Source organism: Jaculus jaculus, chromosome 18 (assembly GCF_020740685.1).
Source record: "Jaculus jaculus isolate mJacJac1 chromosome 18, mJacJac1.mat.Y.cur, whole genome shotgun sequence".
In the NCBI taxonomy this organism is placed as follows: Eukaryota; Metazoa; Chordata; class Mammalia; order Rodentia; family Dipodidae; genus Jaculus; species Jaculus jaculus.
The window spans coordinates 62,355,658-62,378,085 of record NC_059119.1 but is presented as its reverse complement, the minus strand read 5'-3'; the positions used below and the strand labels follow the sequence as shown (position 1 = coordinate 62,378,085).

At 41.8% G+C, this 22,428-nt stretch overlaps 1 protein-coding gene across 2 annotated transcripts; it reads left to right on the top strand.

The window, feature by feature from the left end:
• Window positions 1-2,201: 2,201 nt before the first annotated feature.
• C1d (C1D nuclear receptor corepressor) lies at window positions 2,202-18,165 on the top strand. 2 transcript variants are annotated; one of them, XM_045137502.1, is made up of 5 exons: window positions 2,202-2,256; window positions 11,501-11,647; window positions 13,614-13,680; window positions 14,000-14,055; window positions 16,939-18,165. In XM_045137502.1, the coding sequence occupies exons 2-5, from the start codon at window positions 11,510-11,512 to the stop codon at window positions 17,092-17,094; spliced, it is 417 nt and encodes a 138-aa protein (XP_044993437.1). In that variant the 5' UTR covers window positions 2,202-2,256; window positions 11,501-11,509; the 3' UTR covers window positions 17,095-18,165. The 2 variants fall into 2 exon arrangements, with proteins under 2 accessions (XP_044993437.1, XP_044993438.1); XM_045137503.1 differs by lacking the exon at window positions 2,202-2,256 and adding an exon at window positions 2,279-2,309.
• The last annotated feature ends 4,263 nt before the right edge of the window (window positions 18,166-22,428 follow it).

Genomic DNA, 22,428 nt, shown 5'->3' with positions numbered 1-22,428 from the left:
GAGAGAGAGAGGGAGGCAGGAAGATAGAGACAGAATGGGCATGCCAGGGCCTCCAGCCACTGCAAACAAACTCCAGATGCATGTACCACCTTGTGTGTCTGGCTTATGTGGGTCCTGGGCAATTGAATCTGGGTGCTCTGACTTTCCAGCTAAGAATCTTAAGTGCTAAGCCATCACTCCAGCCCTGCTTGATATTCCTGAATCACAGCACTAAACCTTGAGGTAAACCCTATTGTGGTTTACATTTCCAATTAAGGAGGTAGGATTTTAAGAGGTTAAGAAATGTGCCCAGAGTCCTCTGGCGAGGATAGGAGTTCCAAAGCCGGGCGTGGTGGTGCACGCCTTTAATCCCAGCACTCAGGAGGCAGAGGTAGGAGGATCACCAAGAGTTTGAGGCCACCTTGAGACTCCATAGTGAATTCCATTCCAGGTCAGCCTGTGCTACAGTGAGACTCTACCTCGTAAAAACAAAGAACAACAACAAAAAAAAAGAAAGAAAGAAAGAAAGAAGAAAGAAAGAAAGAAAGAAAGAAAGAAAGAAAGAAAGAAGAAAGAAAGAAAGAAAGGAATAGGAACTCCAGGAAAGTCGTCAGCTCTAGAACCAAGTGCTTAGCCCCGTTGTTGTGGGCAGGTAGAGACTCGTCCCTGTTCTGATTTGCAGACGTGAGTCCTGTTAAATAAGCACAAATCTCTTCATAGACTGTATAAAGCCAAATGACCCAGGTTCAACTCCCCAGGACCCAGGTAAGCCAGATGCACAAGGATGTGCATGCATCTGGAGTTTGTTTGCAGTGGCTGGAGGCCTGGCACACCCAGTCTCTCTCCCTATCTCTCAAATAAATAAATAAAAATAAAATATTTATTAAAAAAAAAACAGCCTAAAAACAAAAACAAAGCAACAAAAATACTAGGAATTTTTCATTATCCGGTTAAAAGTCTGTCTTAAAATGAGTATTTTCATTCCTAAGAAAGTGGGAAGGGAGGGGACAGTGGATGTTTGCCGGTAGCCAGCACTGACACATGAGTATTTTCATTCCTAAGAAAGTGGGAAGGGAGGGGACAGTGGACGTTTGCGGGTAGCCAGCACTGACACAATGACCACATGGAGGCCTATGCCCCGACTTCATAAGCTGCGGGTTCTGATCCCACTTGAGGTCGCATAAACTGAATGTGGCGTCACAAATGATTGGCAGCGGTACAAGGCTTCTGAGTGTGCAATGACTAAGGATTACTTTAGAATGAAAGGGTAGTGAGTTTGAGGCGCTCCAGAGTTTCCCTGCGGCCTGTGACACACACAGCTCCTGGGCCACGTGCTGTGCATGCCGTTGCGGCCCTGGGGGCCTTTGAACACGGCCTGAAACACTTTAGTGTACATTCAAGACTACTGTTACGGTATGGATACCAGTGTTTTTACTGCACATGCATTTTTTTTGGAGCATAATAGTCTGATTGTGAAAAATAGTATTTTCATTCTTTTGGATTGTATTGATTTTGAATGTTTAATTTTAACTATCACTGTTTGAGTCGCCAGCTTGAGTTTCATTAAAAAACATTATTACATGAAATTTGGCTTGTAATTTTATTTATTTTTTTCTTTTTTTAGAAATTTTTATTAGCATTTTCCATGATTATAAAAAATATCCCATGGTAATTACCTCCCTCCCCCCCCACTTTCCCCTTTGAAATTCCATTCTCCATTATATTACCTCCCCATCACAATCATTGTACTTACATATATATAATATCAACCTATTAAGTACCCTCCTCCCTTCCTTTCTCTTCCCTTTATGTCTCCTTTTTAACTTACTGGCCTCTGCTATTAAATATTTTCATTCTGGCTGGTAATTTAAAAAAAAGTACAATTTCCAACAATTTCTGAAATGGCTCTCAACAAGTTTCTGCTATTTCATACCACATATTTATGTCAAGTGGCATTCTCCGTACTGTTTATAAAAGCCAAGCACTGAACGTATTCTGAGTCTTACAGTATCAAGCACTCAACCAAGACTTCACTTCGGGGGCGCTGGAGAAGCTGCTCCCCGCTTCGGGCACTTGTGCACGAAGAGCCTGAAGGCCCGGGTTCAATGCCACCGCGCGTGGGCGGGGCCGGGCGCGGGGGACTTCCGGCTCCCGGCAGCCGGCGGCGCCAGGCGGCGCCAAGCGTGGGAAAGGCGCCTGCGCGCGCGCCGGCCGGCGGCGGCCCGTGACGTCATCGCGGCGCGACGGCCCGCGGTGCTCGGCGCGGAAGGCGGTGAGGTACGTGCGCCGTGGAAAACGCGGAGAACGCGTGTTGCTGGTGATCCGTCAAGGCCCGTGTCTCCTTCCCTGGGGTTCCCGTGCCGTCCTCTGGCCAGGCCGGGCGGCTCGGGGGAAGGCGGGGGGCGCAGGGCCCGGGGAAGGCCGCTGTCGTGCGCGTCGCGGGTGGCAGGGCTGCGGGGCCTCTGCGGTTCGCCTTACTCTGGGGCTCCTCACCCCTCCTCCCCTCCTTCCCTTCTTTCTTCCCTTCCCTTCCAACCCCTTTTTATTGACAGCTTCCATGCTTACTGATAACGAACCATGTTAACTCCCTCCCTTACCCCACTTTCCCCTTTGACACTCCACTCTCCATCATATCCCCTCCCCCCTCAGTCTCTTTTGTTTTGATGTCGTGATCTTTTCCTCCTATTATGATGGTCTTGTGTAGGTAGTGTCGGGCACTGTGAGGTCATGGATATCCAGGCCATTTTGTGTCTGCAGGAGCACGCTGTAGAGAGCCCCTACCCTTCCTTTGGCTCTTAACATTCTTTCCACCGCCTCTTCCGCAATGGACCCTGAGCCTTGGAAGGTGTGATAGAGATATTGCAGTGCTGAGCACTCCTGTCACTTCTTTTCAGCACCATGATGCTTTCTGAGTCATCCCAAGGCCACTGCCATCTGAAAAGAGAAGTTTCTCTGACAGAAAGTGAGAGTAGCGTTAATATATGGGTATGGACATTAAGTGAAATGCTTACAAGGCAGTTTGGTGAGCATAATGTATGCATTTAGCCAGATAAAGGCAGGCATTACACTCTTAAGGCCCATAACCTCCCCCACCATAGACTTTGGTTAGGTTTTCAGTACCAGACATGTATTTCCTGGACTAGAGCTGGTCTTTTTTTCCCCTGCCCCTCCCGCTGTTAATTTTGCCTTGAAGGTGTATCTTGTTCCGATCTATCAGACTAATTGTAGACAACCAAGTCTCAGTGTGCACTTTTTATTTATCAATAACAGTAGGCCCTCTTGAAATTTAGAGAAGTGCTTGTGGTCGGGGGAGTTGCTGGCATGCATTGCTTTGTTGGAAGATAAAATGAGTTTGACAGTGGTTTTTCACAGTACTAAAAACAAAACTGTTAAATAACTATGTTCTTCATCACAATCAAAAGTGAGGTAATTTTCTCTTATTGGTTTTAACGTCAGAATTGTTCTCTATATATCCCAGTGGCTACTGTTTTCAGACACTTGATTCTTTAAGGTCCTACATTGGATTAGGTTTTTGGTCATTTCACTTTAGCAAAATAGCAACTACTAACCATAGCTAATGTTTTGAGTATTAGCTTAACAGAGCACTGCTCTAATCTTTATTTATTTTTGGTTTTCCAAGGTAGGGTCTCACTCTAGCTCAGGCTGACCTGGAATTCACTGTGGAGTCTCTGGGTGGCCTCTAACTCTCAGTAAGCCTCCTACCTCTGTCTCCCGAGTGCTGGGATTAAAGGTATCCACCACCACGCCTGGCTACTGCTCTAATATCTTTTTTTTTTTTTTTTCCTCCATGTAGGGTATCACTCTAGCTCAGGCTGATCTGGAACTCTGTATTCCCATGCTGCCCTTGGACTCTTATCTTCCTACCTCTGCTTTCTGAGTGCTGGGATTAAACGTTAAGAAAAGTGGTTACTAGGCGGTTTGGTGGGCATAATATATGCGTTACCCTCATAGGGCTTATAAGCTCCCCTGTCATAGACTCTTGACAAGGTTTTCAGAACTAGACATGTATTCTCCTCCCATGGAGCAGGCCTACAGTCCAATTTGAGAACAGTTACTGTTTCCCATAACAGACATGCCACTATTGCACCCATTGGCTCATTTGTCCTGGCTGGCCAGTCTTAAGACTTGCAATGTCCACTGCTATTTATGACCATTGATGACTTCTCTTTCCCAAGCACTGCATGCAGGTGGCCTTTTCAGCTTTCTGTCAGCCAGTCCATAGGGAGAAGGTTTTCAGCTCAGCTCCAACTTGATTTTTCAATGACCTGCTTCCTAAGCATGTGGAGTCTTCAGCAATAGGATTTTACCATTTAGTTTTGAGTGGGGGCACCTAAGAGCCTTGACAATGATCTATAATGGTTTGGGGGCATCAGTGACTTCCCTGGCCAACCAGTCACTGGAAGGCATCCCAAAAGGATGAGTTAAAAATATATATATTATGGGGCTGGAGAGGTTGCTTAGTGGTTAAAGCACTTGCCTGCCAAGCTGAAGGACCCAGGTTTGATAAGCCAGATGCACAAGTGGGTGCACACATCTGGAGTTTGCTTGCAGTGGCTGGAGGCCCTTGTGCACCCATTCTCTCTCTCTCTCTACCTGCCCATTTCTCTTTCTCAAATAAATAAAATTATAAAAAATGTTATTTTGTGTGTGTAGTGCATGCATGTGTGTGTTAGGACCTCTTGGCATGGCAAATGTCAGACACTAGAGTTAACTTTTTGTGTCTGGTTTATGTTGTGGGCTTGGGAATTGAACCCTGGCTGATAGGCTTTGCAGGTAGGTGCCTTTAACTGCTGAGCTATCTTCCCAGTCCCATGACTGATTTTTCTGGGAGAAACTATTACACAGAGAAAGCAAGGTTAGAGGAAAAGCTTATATTAATTGTATTGAGTTGTGAAAGAAGTACAAGTAGGTAGCTCTCTGTATTAGCAAAGAGGGGACCTTAACAGATTGTGGTGGGATAACTATTCACAAGAGTTCCATGAGGCTTTCTGGATAGGGAAATACGTTAATCTCTTAAATGATTCTACTGAGATATAGAGAAATGTAGCTGTGGCCCACTCAGCAATCTTCACACAGTACCCATGCCTCCTTTCCAACCAATGAACTGCCACATTCTTTTCCATTCTGGTGACTGGGCAGGGAGGCTGGCAGGCTTCAGGACACATCAAGCTTTGCAAGGGAGAGGAAGAACAAATCCGGAATAGAAACCAGGGAGCTCTTTAGGGGGGCCAGTGGGAGCCTGCAGAGACTGGCCTTGTTTGTTTTTTTTCAGAGTCCTTTCATTCATTTATTTGCTTATTAGAGAAGCAGATAGAATGGGCACGACAGGGCCTTTAGCTACTGCAAATGAACTCCAGACACATGTGTCATCTTGTACATCTGGCTTATGTGGGCCTGGGGAGTGGAATTTGCTTACTAAGACTTTGCAGACCAGCGCCTTAACTGCTAAGCCATCTCTTGAGCCCCAGAACCCTATCTGAATTGGTCAGCTTAGCTGTGTCATCCCCAGTTGTAAGCACTGTTAATCCTCAGTGTTCTTGACTTCACTGTTTGCTCTTCATTTTTACTGTTACATTCCCAAGGCAAGGACGAAAGTTGAAACTGCTGACAAGGAATAGATAGCTAAGCTTCAGTTATGGGCACAGAGCAAGATGTGTGACTTTCATGGCCCCTTCTCTAACCATTTAATGAGTTTGCTGTTCCTACTCTGTATCAGAATGGGCTGAAAATTTAATTAGAAAGCAGTGGGTTACCTTTATAACGGTCATGCCAGGATAGGACCAGTGGACACTCATGCTTTGGTTAGTTATGCAGCACATGGGATCCACTGTGGGGTCATCATCCTGTACAGCACCACTTATGACAGCCAGCCAGCAGGGAGGTAGGTCCAGCTCAGTCTCAGCATGATTCTTTGTCCCGTAACCAAGCAGTGGGGTCTTGTCACCTCGTTCTGGTGGGTCACCAAAAGCAGTGGCGATAACCTGTCTTGTTTTTGGTGTCTCTGGGCCTTCCTTAGCCATAACTCATAGGAAGGGATCCTGTGTGTTACTGGGATTTTCATTTAATAACTTGTGACTTTTGGTGGCAGCATTATCCATCACAAAAGTGTTCAAACTCTTTGTAAGTTATATATTTTTTAATTAGCTAACTAATAAGTTTCCATATATCTACATTTTTCTTATTTATTTGCAAGGGGAGAGAGGAAGAATATCTATTTTTTTTTTTTTCCAAGGTAGGGTTTCACTCTAGCCCAGGCTGACCTGGAATTTACTATGTAGTCTCAGGGTAGCCTCAAACTCAGGGCGATCCTCCTACCTCCACCTCCCGAGTGCTGGGATTAAAGGCATGCACCACCACGCCTGGCTAAGAGAGGAAGAAAATGGATGTGCCAGGGTCTCCAGCCACTGCAAGGAAGCTCTAGATGCATGTGCCACTTTATGCACCTGGCTGTACATGGGTTCTGGGGAATCGAACCTGGTTTGTTAGGCATTGCAGGCAAGTGCTTTATCTGCTGAGTCATCTCTCCAGCCCCCATATGGGTTTTTTTTTTTGTTGTTTGTTTGTTTGGAGGTAGGGTGTCACTCTAGCCCAGGCTGACCTGAAATTCACTATGTAGTCTCAGGGCGAACTCCTCCTACTTCTGCCTCCCGAGTGCTGGGATTAAAGGTATGTGCCACCACGCCTGGATCCCATATGGATTTTTCTATGCATCTTTAGTAAGTTTGGTTTGTCTTTCTGAGCCTGGTATAGTATAGTATGCTTAGTATAGTATTTTCCAGTTCCATCCATTTTCCTACAAAATTTTCATTTTTCTTTAGAGCCTAATAAAATTCCATTGTGTATATATACCTCATTTTCATCATCCAGTCATCAGTTGATGGTCATCTTACCTAATGTCATTTTGTAGGCATTGTGAATAGAACAGCAATGAAAATGTATCATGTGGTGGTGCAGATGTCTCTTCTAAAGTCATGTGTTCCGAATGATTTTTCACCAGCTGGTGGCAGCTGGGGAGGTGGAGCCTTGCTGAAGGAGGTGCGTTGGGGCAGGGTAGGGGTGTTATAACTAGCCCCTCATGGTCAGATTTTGGCTCATTCTGATGCTGCTATCCACCTGCTGTGGCAGAGTTGATGTCCAGACTGTGCCCATGCCATGCTTTCCCTTGACACAGTGAAGCTTCCTCGCGAGTTTGTAAGCCAGAGTGCTTTCCTCCCGTCAGCTGCCTGTGGCCAGGTGCTCTGTCCCAGTAGTAAGAAGAGGACTGCAGCAGACACTCGGGATCAGTGGAGTGGGGCTGTTGCTTCTTGAAACCTGACTGTGGCTTTGGCTGTTGTGGGAGGATTTGAAACCTTGGCCTAAGAGCTTCAGCACCTTGCAGTGCTGAAGGCAGAGTTTGATGGACTATTCAGGTCAGAGTTGAAAGACCTGAATGTAGTAAGAACTGCGGACTGGCTTATGAAAGGAAAAAGAGCTTTGTCTCAACTGGTCTTGAGGTGTTTGTATGAGGCTGGTTGAGCTCTTTCCATGTCCTGAGAATTCATGCAGGGTTGACTTTAGAACAAGTGGAATTACAGCACATAAATACGTGAAAGTTTGGGGCTGGAGATAACAGTTCAATTGCAATTGCTTGAGAGGTTAATTACCACCACTGAGATTGGACCAACCTCTTTCCATTGGGACAGCAGGAAGAATGCTGGCTCTTTTGAAAGTAGGGTACCTGAATGCTGAAGTAGTGTCCTGTTCTTCAAGGTTGGCTCTGTTTCCCCTGGACTAACAAATTTGATAGCCTACCTGCTACTGCGGGCACCTGGTACTACAGACCAATGCGGGACAGACAGGCTCATTGAATTCGCAGCATGGTTTGCGTGTTGGAGACGGCCAGTGGGAAGTGTGAAGCAGACTTGTTGAAGACCCTGATGGAGCCGAGGAAGAGCCATGGTTCCAGTGCAGACCCAGGGTGCTTGAGATGCTGGGACTGTGGCATGTCTGCCACGGCGAGCTGGTGGCTCAGGATGGAGTGTTTTCGGGCTGTGAGCAGTGCAGCTGGGGGGTGCAGTTGACTGTGGGTCCCAGATGGACGCGATACTGCGGGTTTTGATGTTGGCCCTGTTTCACATCTTGCATGCTCGGTCTCTCCTTGCTTGCTGTGTCCTGTGCTGTCTTTCAGCCCTGTGCAGCTCTGTATCCCATTGTTGACTGGGTTGTTTGGTTCTTAGTGTTCTTTTTTTTGGGGGGGGGGAGTTGCGATCTTAATCCTCTGTCAGATGTATACCTGGAAACCATTTTTTTTCCAATTCTTTAGGCTGCCTCCTCACTTGATGACAATTTCCTTTGCTGTACAAAACGTTTTTAATTTGTTGATTGTTGACCTTATTTTCTGAGTAACAAAGATTCCTGTTTAGAAAGTTTTATTTATTCCTACACCTGTTCTGTACTCCTTACTTTTTAAAATATTAAAAACTTTTTTTTTTAATTGGGGGAGGTGGTGGAGGGATGGCTTAGCAGTTAAGGCACTTGCCTGCAAAGCCAAAGGATCCAGATTTGCTTCTCAAGTGCCCATGTAAGCCAGATGCACAAGGTGGTGCACGCATTTGGAGTTTGTTGACAGTGGCTGAAGGCCCTGGCATGCCCATTCTCTCTCTCTTTCTCTCTGAAATAAATAAATAAAATATATTTAAAAAGAAAACTTATCTATTTGTGTGACTGTGTGTGTATGTGTGTGCCAAAGTATCTTGTTATTGCAAGAAAATCCATCTATACATAGGTGGCTAGGGAATTGAACCTGGGCCGGCCAGTTTTGCAGACAAGCACTTTAAACCCCTGAAACATATCCCCAATCTCCATTTTGACGTACTCTTTTCCTGTTTGTATTCCTTTATTTCTTCTCTTGTCTTAGTGCTCTAAGGCTTCAGGAACTCTTAAGACTTAAAAGCAGTAGGGGTGGGAGAGCCGACAGCCCTGTTTTAGTCCTCGTTTTCGTGGGGCTGCTTTGAGCCTTTCTCCACTTACTCTGCTGCTGCCTGTCAGTGTGCCAGCCACATGCGGTCTGTGTCATGAGCGTTGCCACATGCTTCCTCCATCAGTCTCCCCAGGGCTTTGTGCCACAAACACATGTTAGGTTCCTTTAATGTTATTTATTTGTTACAGATAGAGAGAGGAAGAGAGAGAACTTTACTGACTGAGCTCTCTCTCCAGCCCCTAATATCGTCTAAACAGTTAAGTGGTATAGGACTTATTCATACAGTTTTCTATTTTTTAAAATGTTTTTTGGTTTTTTGAGGTAGGGTCTCACTCTAGCTGAGGCTGACCTGGAATTCACTAGAGAGTCTCAGGGTGGCCTCGAACTCATGGCAGTCCTCCTACCTCTGCCTCCTGAGTGCTGGGATTAAAGGTGTGCATCACCACACCCGGCTCCATACAGTTTTCTAGATCTCAAGCCTTTTTGGATGGAAGTTGTTTGACCACTTTGTAGGTTTTCTCCTAGTGGTTAATGATCTGTGTACTTCTTTTGGTTTTGGAGTTGATATATTTTTTTTTTCCCCTCAGAACACCATCTTGTACACCTTTAAAATTTACTAGTTTGAAATTGTACATGAAGAGAGGATGAATTAAGTTTCTTTGTATTTGCACTAGATCCTTTACACTTTTATTTGGGCAACAAATCCTAGAGGCATCCTTTCACAGCTCTGGACATTGGCTTAGTTTTCAATCCTTTCAGAAGGATTTGGTAAGGGATTAGAAACAAATGCAGAGTTTCATTTAACTTTTTTTTTTTTTATTTAACTTTTTGAAATAGAAAGTCACAATTCTTTCCTGTATTCTCTTATATCATAGTCGTCTTCTTGTTCTTTTTTTTTTTTTTTTGAGGTAGGGTTTCACTGTAACTCAGGCTGACGTGGCATTCACTATATAGTCTCAGGGTGGTCTTGAACTCACAACAATCTTCCTACCTGTGCTTCCTGAGTGCTGGGATTAAAGGCATGTGCCACCATGCACAGCTTTGGTCATAGTCTTTTAGTTGTTGGGTGGAGAGCAGTTGGATAATATCTGTAGTTGTAAGTAGTAAGTCAGATGAAATTAAAAAAAAAAAGATGCCAGATGTGTCAGTGGGATCCACTCGCTGTGAGGCAATGTTGATGTATTGTGCCTGCATAGTCAAAGAGTACTCTCAAAGCCTAAAAGCTATAGAGTAACATCCAGAGCTGTGAGGGGCTTCATAGATCATGACGCCAGCTGCCTTATTTTATGGGTGAAGAATCTGAGGCCCAGAGAGACTTACTGATTTATCTGGGTGACAAAGTCTTTGATCAAGCAAGACTAAAAGCTCAACTGTCTTTTTTTACTCAGCTATGCTATTTGCTACTCACACATTATTGCTGTTTCTTTAACCATGTAATGAAGGAGGTATTTCTGCTAATAAAAAAATGTTTTTTAACCTAAAGATGTTACACATGACTTGGAATTGATTCTGAAATTTGGTTTCGGATGTTTTATGCAATATATTCTTTGGGTCTTGCTTTTCCTCACATAAAAATTATTGTAATATAAATGTGAATTTAAAATAATGGGCTGTTGGGTATGCTTTCCCATAAATGAAAGCCATATAGCTTATTTTCTCTACTTCTGTTTATAGACTTTGAGTTATAGATTCTGAATTTCTCATTAATCTTTTAAAGATGTGCTGGGCGTGGTGGCACATGCCTTTAACCTAGCACTTGAGGAACAGAGGTAGGAGGATCACTGAGTTTGAGGCCAGCCTGGAACTACAGAGTAAGTTCCAGGTAACCCTGGGCTATCGTGAGCTTCTGCTTTAAAATCCGCCCACCCCCCAAAAATAAATTTAAAGATGCTTAGGGAATATAAATATAAATGGGCTTGAAAATAATTTTAGTGATACATGCTAGATATTTTTCAGATCCAAGATTTCTAAGTTTTTTACTTTAATATAAACTAAGTCAATATCTAGATTTTAAAAGTTGTAAGCTTTTCAAAGAAAAGTACTTTGAAAAAAAAAAAGAAAAAGTGCTTTGCTGAGTTCTTCAGAGACAGAGGGACTGGACTCATCATACCTCACTGCTTGTTTTGATCTTTACCTTCAGCAGAAAGGTTGAAATGAGGGGCAGGGCAGGCTGGCCTCAAACTTGTAATAAAGTGAGGATGACCTTGAACTCCTGATCCTCCTGCCTGTACCTTTCAAATGCTGGGATTACAGCATGTACCACTGTGCCTAGTGAAAAGTCTAAGATGTTTGTCATTGATCCTTTATGTTGTTAGAGCTTTAAAAGCCTTGAGAATTTGACATGTCTGGTTTTAATAATCTTGGGTGAGTTCTTGTCTTTCCCCCCAAGAAGGAAGTACGAATGCATTTGCTCTGGAATTGTATCTAAGATTTGATTCACTGTTTTGACATTTTAACTCAGTGTTTTGGAAGTAAATGAAATTCTGAATTCTTTTGCAAAGTGCCATCTCCAACCTGAATTGTAAGAACTTATTTTTCCAGCTGGTCATAATGGCTGGTGAGGAGATCAATGGCGACTACCCAGTGGAAATCCATGAGTGCTTATCCACGTTTGAGAGCGCCGTCGGGGCGGTAGGCGACATGCTGAACACCACGATGTCTGCTTCTAGAAGTGAGCTGCTGCAGAAGGTATTTCAGAATGTCGTTTCTAAAAATGAATGTCATAAGACAGACTGCTCTTTGTGAAATATGGAAGAAACAACAGATTTGTAATATATGTATCTGTATTTCAATTTTATAACTGAAAATGCTCAGGCAAAACCAAAACAAAACAAAGCTCCAGCCTTAGGAAATACTTCCTAACCAGGTTGACTTTGGCTTGGTTTTGAAAAATAAGGAACACTTAGGGCATTCTTTTATCTCTTATCTTTGGCATGTGTGTATTATGATGACGTTAGTAGGGCTTCTGGAAATTCTATAGGACAAAACCAGTAAATTGACTTTGACAGTCTAAAACAAATCTCATTATGTTTCTTCTGTCTTTGGTATTGCCTGAGCATTTTATTCTCTCATTATATATCAATGTATCAGTGTTTACGTTGAATTACTTTTGACATAAAAACCAGATCATAACTCTTTTTTTTTTCAAGGTAGGGTTTCACTGTAGCCCAGGCTGACCTAGAATTCACTATGTAGTCTTAGAGTGGCCTTGAACTCATGTTGATCCTCCTACTTCTGCCTCCCAAGTGCTGGGATTAAAGGTGTGTGCCACCTTGCTCTGCTCAGATCATGACTTTTTTTTGTTGTTTGTTTTTTGAGGTAGGGTCTCACTCTAGTCCAGGCTGACCTGGAATTCAATATGTAGTCACAGGGTAGCCTTGAACTCACAGTGATCCTCCTACCTTTGCCTCTTGAGTGCTGGAATTAAAGGCATGTACCACCACTCCCAGCTTTTTTTTTAAAGATTTCTTTTTTAAAATTCTTATGTTTTGGATTTTTGAGGTAGGGTCTCACTCTAGCTCAGGCTAACCTGGAATTCACCATGTAATCTAGGGTGGCCTCGAACTCATGGAGATCCTCTTACCTCTGCCTCCTGAGTGCTGGGATTAAAGGTGTGTGCCACCACACCCTATTTATATGAGAGACAGGGAGAGGGAGGGGGAATGAATGGGCATGCCAGGGCCTCTAACCACTGCAGACTAACTCCAGACGCATGTGCCACCATCTGTCTTATGTGGGACCTGGAGAATCAAACCCTGGGTCCTTAGGCTTCGCAGACATGTACCTTAACTGCTAAGCCATCTCTCCAGACTTCAGATCATAACTCTTGAAATTAAAATAATTCAGAAGAATTTTGCTTAGATTGTATACATTCTTTGTCTAACTAAAGATAAAACCCTGAAGCAAAAAAATTTGTAGGACATTATTTCTAAATCACTTGACTTATTAAAGAAGATAAAAACCATTTCTTGAAGGTTTAAAGTGACGGGCTGTGGATATAGCTGTCAGTGAAGTCCTTGCTTGGTGAGCGTAAGGACCTGAGCTCTGACCCGCAGCTCTCATGTACGAGCCAGGTGTAGTGGTGCACACCTGTAATCCCCGTGCCAGGGAGAGGAGACAAGACCCTTGGGTCTTGCTGGCTAGGCAGCCTAGCTGAATTGGTGAGCACCAGGTTGAAGAGACCCTGTTGCAAAGAATAAGGCGGGGCTGGAGAGATGGCTTAGCAGTTAAGGCGCTTGCCTGCACAGCCTATGTACCCAACTTCAATTCCCCAGGACCCACGTACAGTTGGATGCATGAAGTGGCGCGCGCATCTGGAGTTTGTTTGCAGCAGCTAGAGGTTCTGGTGTGCCCATTCTCTCTCTCTCTGTGTCTCTCTCTCTCTCTGCTTGCAAATAAATTACAAAAATTAAAAAAGAACAAGGTGGAGAGTGACTGAGGAAACCACCATATGCCAATCTCTGATCTCATGCATGGACACACATGTACATGTTAACCTGCATATAGATGTGCCCAAAAATGTGAACATACATATACATGCCACATACACAGGTACATACATAATACACATACTGTATTCAAAACAAAGTTTTAAAATGTTATCAATTGATGTGCAAAATTTGTGAGTAATTTCTTTCTTTTTTTTTTTAACTAGTTGGATCCACTTGAACAAGCAAAGGTGGATTTGGTTTCTGCGTACACATTAAATTCAATGTTTTGGGGTATGTATGTTACATTGTAGTTAGTTCAGAAGCACATTTTTCATTGTCAAAAGTGATTTGCTTGTTAAGTGCTGGCAACTTACATACATTTATACTTTATGGAAATTTGAATAGTCATATTTAATTCTATTATATTTGAAGAGTAGATGACTATGAGCCACATAAATTTTGTAGTACATAGAGGTTGAATAATTTTAAATTGAATTAACCTATGCAACTTCCCTTTTCTGAGTAGTGTTTCTTTAGGTGTATAATACACATATTTGTATGTGAATATATATATTTAACCATTTTATGCTGTGCAATCTTTCTGTTGTAGTTTATTTGGCAACTCAAGGAGTGAATCCTAAGGAACATCCAGTGAAGCAGGAATTGGTAATTATCTTTATTTATATGTCTGTCTGTTATATAGGCTTCTTGAAATTTTAGTCATATTACCATTCTCACACTAATTATGGAGAACAGAATTGGAGGGGAAATGTTATAATTCTAGTAACTTTTATAGTATTTGGCCTATAAATTCTTAAAACCTATTCATCTTTTTTTTTTTTTTTAAGTCTTATGCAATTCTGAAAAGTATATTCAAGTTGATTTACTAGCAAAGACGGGAAAGTTTCTCTCTTACCTTTTCAATTCCTCCATTAACTCATTTTCTCAGCAGTAAAGACTCCAGTTCAGCAACAAAGCTAAAAGCTTTTTTGGCACCAGCTGCATGTGTATTGTCCAGTAGTTCTGCATTAGTGACATATTTACAACCTGTAATAAATCTTCTAGGTTTGTCTTTATATTCCATTTAGATGTTTAAGTACAACATATAAGATCTGATGTCTTGGAGTTTTTGCTGACTTCAAATATTAAATCATCCAATTTGAAGAGAAAAATTAGAAATGAAATGTGTGGGTTCTTCCTGACTTGGCTTTATGAATAAGAATTTTAATAAATTTATTCTTTGTGTTTATAAAATGTAGAGTAGATAGATAGGTGTGAAGTACAGTTGACATTGTATTCTTGTTCACAAGTTTTATAGTAGTTGATGTTGATGTTTACAACTTAGTAAAGCACATGGTCATTTATTTTCAAGTAAAATGAGTAAACTAGACTTATTGTCATTTTTTAAAAAATATGTGGGCCGAGGCCTTTTTAAAAAAAAGTTCTGGAAGAATAATTAATTTTTTATTTAAATACAATAGTTGTGAAAAGTATTCAAGGTAAAGGCATAAAGCAATATGATATGCAGATTGTTTGACAAATGATACTGGCTTTAAACCCTAAGAAACCTGGTGTGGTGGTACATTCCTCGAATTCCAGACCTCTGAAGGTTTAGGCAGGAGGATCAGAAGTTCAAGGTCATCCTTGGCTATATAGCAAATTCAGAGGCAGCCTGAGAGGGAGAAGATTGTATTGTCTATTTTAATATGGTTATCTGCTTGTAGCATTTCTCTTTTCCCTTCAATACTGCATTGTGAAAGGGTAAGACCGCTTGTCTTCTTTGTCCTGCAGAACATACCTTATGGAGAGTACATTAGTGTTCTGGGCAAAGACTGGCAAATAAAAACCATTCTAAAGCCTATTTGCCCTTTCTGATCTTGCAAGAGACATTGATCACAAATGGGGAAAGGGATTGGAAATAGTCACTTAATTCATTCTATGATATCTGAGTACCTACTGGGAATCCGGCTTTGTCTCCAAGGGAGATGGTTCCATGGGGAAAAGCTGAAGACTGGCAGACATCTTCTCAGAGGAGTGGAGGAAAACCATACACTTAGTATGATAAGCAGTAGACATGGATGATAAAAGCATGGGGAGAAAGAACAGGGTGAGGAGAATTGGAGCACTTGGGTAAGGTTGCAATTTTAAATGACATCAAGGCCTCTCTGACAAGGCTGGTAGTTGAGCAACTTGGGAGAGAGGGAGCATCCGCATGCGCGTTGACGACAGAGCCGTAACCTGGCACGGGCTGCGGGGCTGCGGGAGGGGCTGTGGGGCTGCGGGGCTGCGGGCGGGGCTGGCTGGGGTTCGCATGCTGCCCTGCTGCGTACTGGGAGGGCTGTGTTCCTGCGGCCTCAGAGCTACGGGGCATTGAAGATTCCAAGTGGCTACACAGCCTCTGGTCATGAAAAGTTCTAAGGTTTTGGGTTTTTCTTTGTATGCTTATGCAGCTGTCTTCATTATTTTAATGAAACTTGTTTATAAGTGGTGATCAATCATTTACTATATTTTATGATTTTCAAAATCAACTTCATTTTAGCATTTGAAGCATAGCTTAGCTATTGATTCTGATTAATAGTCTCAGAAGATTCACAGTGGCCCAGAACATGTTTCTTATATTGTAAAGTCTGATTAGCACTATATGTTTTATTAGAAAATTCATGTTCTTATCAATCAAAATTATGAAATTAAATAAAAGATCTCATTTTCATTCTGCCTGTTTTTAACTATGATGCGAGATAGTAACATAAGAAAGAGCTAACTCTTGAGAGATGGCTTAGTGGTTAAGCGCTTGCCTGTAAGCCTCAGGGCCCCGGTTCGAGCCTCGATTCCCTAGGACACACGTTAACCAGATGCTGGAGGCCCTGGCGTGCCCATTCTGTCTTCTCTATCTGTCGCTCTCAAATAAATAAACAAAAAAAAAAAAAAAAAAAAAAGAAAGAGCTAACATAGTGCTTTGTTTAATATCTGTTTAGAAGAATAACAGGAGAATTTAAGTTGTAGGTTGTCAATATATGAGAACTTATATTTTCGATTTTACATTTAAGACACGAAAAAGTTAATATGGAGATTTATCTTAATGCTAATTTAAAAAATATAACCACATATAAGTAATTTACTATTTATCTTAGGCTTAGTATGATTTGGTATGATTGTTTCTTTTTGAAAATACACAGAACCTTTATGATCTTGTTTTTTTTTTAAAGACAAGAGTCTCTTGTAACCCAGGCTGGCCTTAAAGTGGATATGTAGCTGGGCTGGCCTTGAACTTTTTTCTTTTGACCTGCTGCCTCCACTGCAAGTGTGGGGTTACAGGTGGGCACGAGCATGCCAGCCGAAGCCCTCGTCCGCTGGTCGTTCCTTGCCCCGTCAGCCGCAGGGTGGCGTGGAGCGCGTCTGTCCCGCTCACTTCCTTCTCTAGCACATCGCTCTGCCTGGCAGTGAGTCTTGGGCTGTTGACTCTCACTGCGGTTGAGGTAGGTGGTGAGACGTAGTGGGGTGAACAGTTCAGCAAACCCATTGCCTCCTTTTTGTTCCTTCTTCTGACAGGAAAGGATCAGAGTGTACATGAACAAAGTGAAAGAGATAACGGACAAAAGGAAGGCTGCCAAGCTGGACAGAGGCGCTGCTGCACGATTTGTGAAAAATGCTCTCTGGGAGCCCAAACCAAAAAATGCATCGAAAGTTGCTAAAAGAAAAAAATAAAAATTAACCTTTTGGTTTTGAGTTTATCATTTTTATCAGCTTCACCAAGTGGATGATCATGTATAAAATGTATTCCTTGTTGAAGTCACATATAAACTTACATTGTTTCAAATGCTGATTTTTTTTAAAAAAGAGATTTTTGGTTTTCTTAAAGTTTTTGATGTTGTAAGATACCTTATATTTGTAATTTACCATTTCTCTCTCTGTCTTTGTTTTTTCCGAGGTAGGGTTTCACTGTAGCCCCACTGACCTGGAACTCACTCTGTAGTCCCAGGCTGCTCTTGAACAATCCTTTTAGCTCTGTGACTAAAGGCGTGTGCCACCACGCCTGACTACCTGACTACCATCTCTTTTGATAAGACACTTAATATAGGTCAATCCTGAAAGTACCATTGTAAGCAATTGTGAAATTGAAATACTCTTTATACACATTTGTAGAATAATGATCATATGAAATATGCTGTGTATAGGCCAAAGTTATAAGTTCATTAATTTTAACCAATTTGTTTTAAGAATGTTTAAGAATGTTTTAAGAATACCTACTTCTCTCCTATGTAGTTAGTTCAACTTGTTTCCATGATTTTAGGAGTTAGTCAAAATGTGAAATTAAAATTTAAGATTATACTTAGTTCTTGGCATGTTGCTTCAATGTCCTGTTTAAAATTACATTCTCATTAACATTTGATGGGAAGTAAGGTTGTACGTTGATGGCAGAATTTTTGTCTGATACTCTTAATAAAGGTAACAGTGTGTAGCTGACTTATTTATTTACTCTTGTGACTAAATACACCTTCTGGATTAGGAAGGTGAGTTTCAGAAGTCCTACATGGTAGAGAAATTAATGAGTTTTGTTTGTTCTCTTGGTCTTCTTTTTTTTTGATTTTTTATTATATATTTTCTAGGCTGTATCATGTATTTATAAGTGTTTCAAACCAACTTTTGTTGTCACACTGTGTCCCTTAAGTACAAGAGAAATCCAAAAGAGATTACATTGTATATGTATTTGATTTATTTGTTTTTGGAATATTTGTCTCAGTAAATTCTGTATATTAAATCATTTTTAAAACTGTCTTAAGTCCATGAATTTTAATTATATACTGTAATGCTTTCAGTTTTAAATCAACATCATTGTGTGTAGGAATGCCAAGTTCAGGAAAGTACTTTAGGTTTTGAAAAAGGAGTTGTAAAATTTTTGTGATTAATTCTCCATGAGTAACCTTGACTAAATGGATTTGTTGATTTACGGTAGCAGATATTGGAAACAGTCTTAAAATGTAATGGATTTTTATAAAGCATGTTGAGTCTTTTCTATGATACATGATGAGGAAGTCACTGGTAGTTGTAGGAAGTCTTTTTGCTCTGATGTCAGGTAATTTTTGAAGTAAAAACACTTGAACATTTATAGTTCTCTCTTTTTCACAGTTTAATTTTCAGATTTCTAGCTACTTTTAAAAGTAATTCATTAGAGAAATAATAGCTTTATTAAGGTCAACTTCAGTGTGCATATCTTTATGCTGTTTTTTTGAAGAGAACCTTATGCCTTCTGTATATTTGTAAATTTTATAAAGAAAAAAAATTAGATGACAAATGTCACACTGTTGCAGAAAATCATTAGCTACAGTATTTGTTGTCCAACTACATCCTACTATGTTAGAAATTTAAATAATTCTTTCAGTGTTTATTTGTAGAAATAAATGATAACTTGAATCTGTATCATTTCAGCTGTTGAGGTCGGCTCTGGGTTGTTAGGTGACATCTATTGTGGTTGGCTCTGGGTTGTTAGGTGATGTCTGTTGTGGTCGGCTGTGGGTTGTTAGGTGATGTCTGTTGAGGTCGGCTGTGGGTTGTTAGGTGACATCTGTTGCTGTCGGCTGTGGGTTGTTAGGTGACATCTGTTGTGGTCAGCTGTGGGTTGTTAGGTGACACCTGTTGAGGTCAGCTCTGGGTTGTTAGGTGATGTCTGTTGAGGTTGGCTCTGGGTTATTAGGTGAACATCCAACCAGGCACAGCTTAGAGGAGGAAGGGGTCTATCTCAGGCTTACAGATCTAGGGAAGTTCCAACTGGGAGGAAGAGAAGCTGCTTCCACACATCCCAGCAGAGAAGCAGAACTACCACACAGCCAGCAAATACCAAAAGCAGCAAGCAGGAACCCCAGAGCTCACACCTCTCTGCACACCTTTGGGCTGGAACTCAGACCTGACCCCAGTGACACCTTAGGGCTGGACTCCAGGATCTGCACCCAGGTGGCTGGAGACCCAAGTTTCAAGTTTAATTTTAACACCTGAGTCAATGGGGGACATTCATTCAAACATGCACATCTCTAGCCTTTATGTTATTTTTATAATGTCTTGTGAAAAGTAGTCTTATTTGTGTTCAGTGTTTCTGAGTTACTGGGAAATTTGTTATCAACTGGGCACATTGGCCATAGTCAGAAGGGCATGGGTTGGTATATGTGTCTGTGGTGTGGATGTTAACATAATTTGTTCCAAATGACCGTGCTCAAAAGTTAGATGGCAATTACGTATTTTGTTAATCTGTTTATTAACAAGCTAGGAAGGTTGATGCCATAGATATTAACATTTTTTATTATTTATTTACAAGGAGAGAGAGAGAATGTGAATATGGGCATGCCAGGGTCTCCTGCCACTGCAAAAGAACTCCAGACACATGTCCCATTTTGTGCATCTGGCTTTATGTGGGTCGTGGGGAATCGAACCCAGGTCATTAGGCTTTACAGGCAAGTGCCTTTAATAGCTGGGCCATCTCTCCAACCCGCATTAGATATATATTTTTTTTTGGGTTTTTCAAGGTAGGATCTCACTCTGGCCCAGACTGACCTGGAATTCACTATGGAGTCTCAGGGTGGCCTCGAACTCATGGCGATCCTCCTACCTCTGCCTCCCGAGTGCTGGGATTAAAGGCGTGCGCCACCACGCCTGGCCGCATTAGATATTTTTAAGATTAAAATTGTAAAGTGTTACTCTAACACTAATTAATGAGATTACTATTTTAAGTCAGATGTTCTTGTTCATGGGTGCAGGGTAGGGGTTCATTTTAGCAAAGTAGAATATGTGGAAAGAAGACTTGAGGGTTGAATTTTGATTTATAGGCCTGGAATTTGGAGGAGGTTACGTCAAGTTGATGGATTTTTAAGAAACTGAAAATTAAAAAAATATTGTCTAAGTAGCTATTAAAACGGTCTGGTATTTCTAAATAAGGCTTTTAAAAATGACTAGAAATGTAGGAACTGTTTTATAATTGGGCAGTGTAGAAACTTAAGTAGATCGTTAAAGAAAAAGACACTTTGGAAATCACTCAGTTTATTATTCGGTTAAAGTTTAGCTTTATACAATAAATTAACAGAAATTCTAGCTTTATAAGTTGCCATTAGCTGAGAAATATTTGAATAGTCATTCTGAGCATCTGGTAATAGCTGAATTTGTTACATAACAGGAAGAAAATAAAGCACCAAGATCTCATTTCTGTCTTTCTAGCAGAGTCAGTAAGCTTGTTCAAATGTATTCAGTCAGTGGCCTTTTTTAAAATTTTTTTTTGTTTATTTATTTATTTGACAGTGACAGACAGAGACAGGAAGAGACAGACAGAGAGAGAGAGAGAGAGAATGGGCGCACCAGGGCCTCCAGCCACTGCAAACGAACTCCAGATGCGTGCGCCCCCTTGTGCATCTGGCTAACGTGGGTCTTGGAGACTCTAGCCTCGAACCGGGGTCCTTAGGCTTCACAGGCAAGCGCTTAACTGCTAAACCATCTCTCCAGCCCTCAGTGGCCTTTTTAACCCCAGTGATTGTGGCACTGCTTGTCTTGTGAGGATGTGATGTGAATGTACTAACATGAACATCTTCCTTTGCATTCTGGGCTAGAACTTTTCAGTTCTGGAACTACAAGCCATATACTATTTATTTTTATAAACATGTTATAACAAACATTGTTGTTAGCAATTTTGTCTGTATATATGGAATTAAAATAGAATTCTATACATTACTCTGCTTGATGAATTTGCTATTCTATTGCTTGCTTCTAGGATTTTCTTAAAATCCTTTGAACATTGTTTTGTTTTTGGATTTGTTTTTCTATCAAAGTGTACTGTCATAGATGACTTCTCTTAGAGCAGCTGTCCTCTTACTTGATCTGCCTTTAGATGTGTGTGTGTGTCTGTGTTAGCGCACATGTCCCATGTGCATACGTGTAGAGCATGGAGGAGGATGTTGGGTGTCCATTACTCTCCCTTATTTCCTCTGGGCAGGGTTTCTTGCTGAGCGCAGAGCTTGCTGTTTTTTAAATTAATTAATTTATTAGAGAGAGAGGGAAAGAGCCATTCCAAACAAACTCCAGATGCATGCACACTCTGGAGAGTTGAACCTAGGTCTTTAGGCTCCACAGGCAAGCACCTTAACTACTAAGCCATCTCTCCAGCCCTGTTTTTTGTTTAGATTAACAAGTGATCCTCCTGGTCTTCCCCCTGCCCCTCCCCCCTCCAGTACTGGGGCATGTGTGACTGCATTTGCCCTTCACAGCTTTACATGTGGGTCTTGGGGATCGAACTCAAGTTCTCGTTTGTGCAACAGGTTCCCCAGCCCCTTGGTCTGACTTTTTAGAGTGCTTATCAATTATGGCATCCTTTACAATTTTTAAAATTTTTGTTTGTTTTCGAGGTAGGGTCTCACTGTAGCCCAGGCTGACCTGGAATTCACTATGTAGTCTCAGGGTGACCTCAAACTCACAGCGATCCTCCCACCTCTGTCTCCCGAGTGCCAGGATTAAAGGTGTGCACCACCACGCCCAGCTCTTTACAAAACTTTTAAAAACTACATTTATGTTTTATTTATTTGAGAGAGAGAGAGAGAGACAGACAGACAGAATGGGTGTGCCAGTGCCTCCAGCCACTGCAAATGAGTTCCAGACACATGCACTACCTTGTGTATCTGGCTTGTGTGGGTCCTGGGCAATCGAACCTGGGTTCTTTGGCTTTGCAGGTGTGTGCTTTAACTGGTAAGCTATCTCTCCAGCCCTTATGGTATCTTTTGGGAGATGCTTGAGATTAAACCCTGGGCACTCTACAATTGAGCTACATTCTCAGTTATGCCATACCTTTTCAGTATAGGCAGAAAAGAGCAGTGACAGTAACTGAGGTTTACTTTTAAGTTCATCTTCCCTACAGGGCTAGGTGTTTGGCCTGTGAGCTTAGGGACCTGAGCTCAGCTCCCGAGCACCCACGTAAAATTCACCCAGAGGAAATGCTGAGTATTTAGACTATGTGTTTGGCCTGCGAGCTTAGGGATCCCAGGCGGGGTCCCAAGCACCCACTTTAAAGCT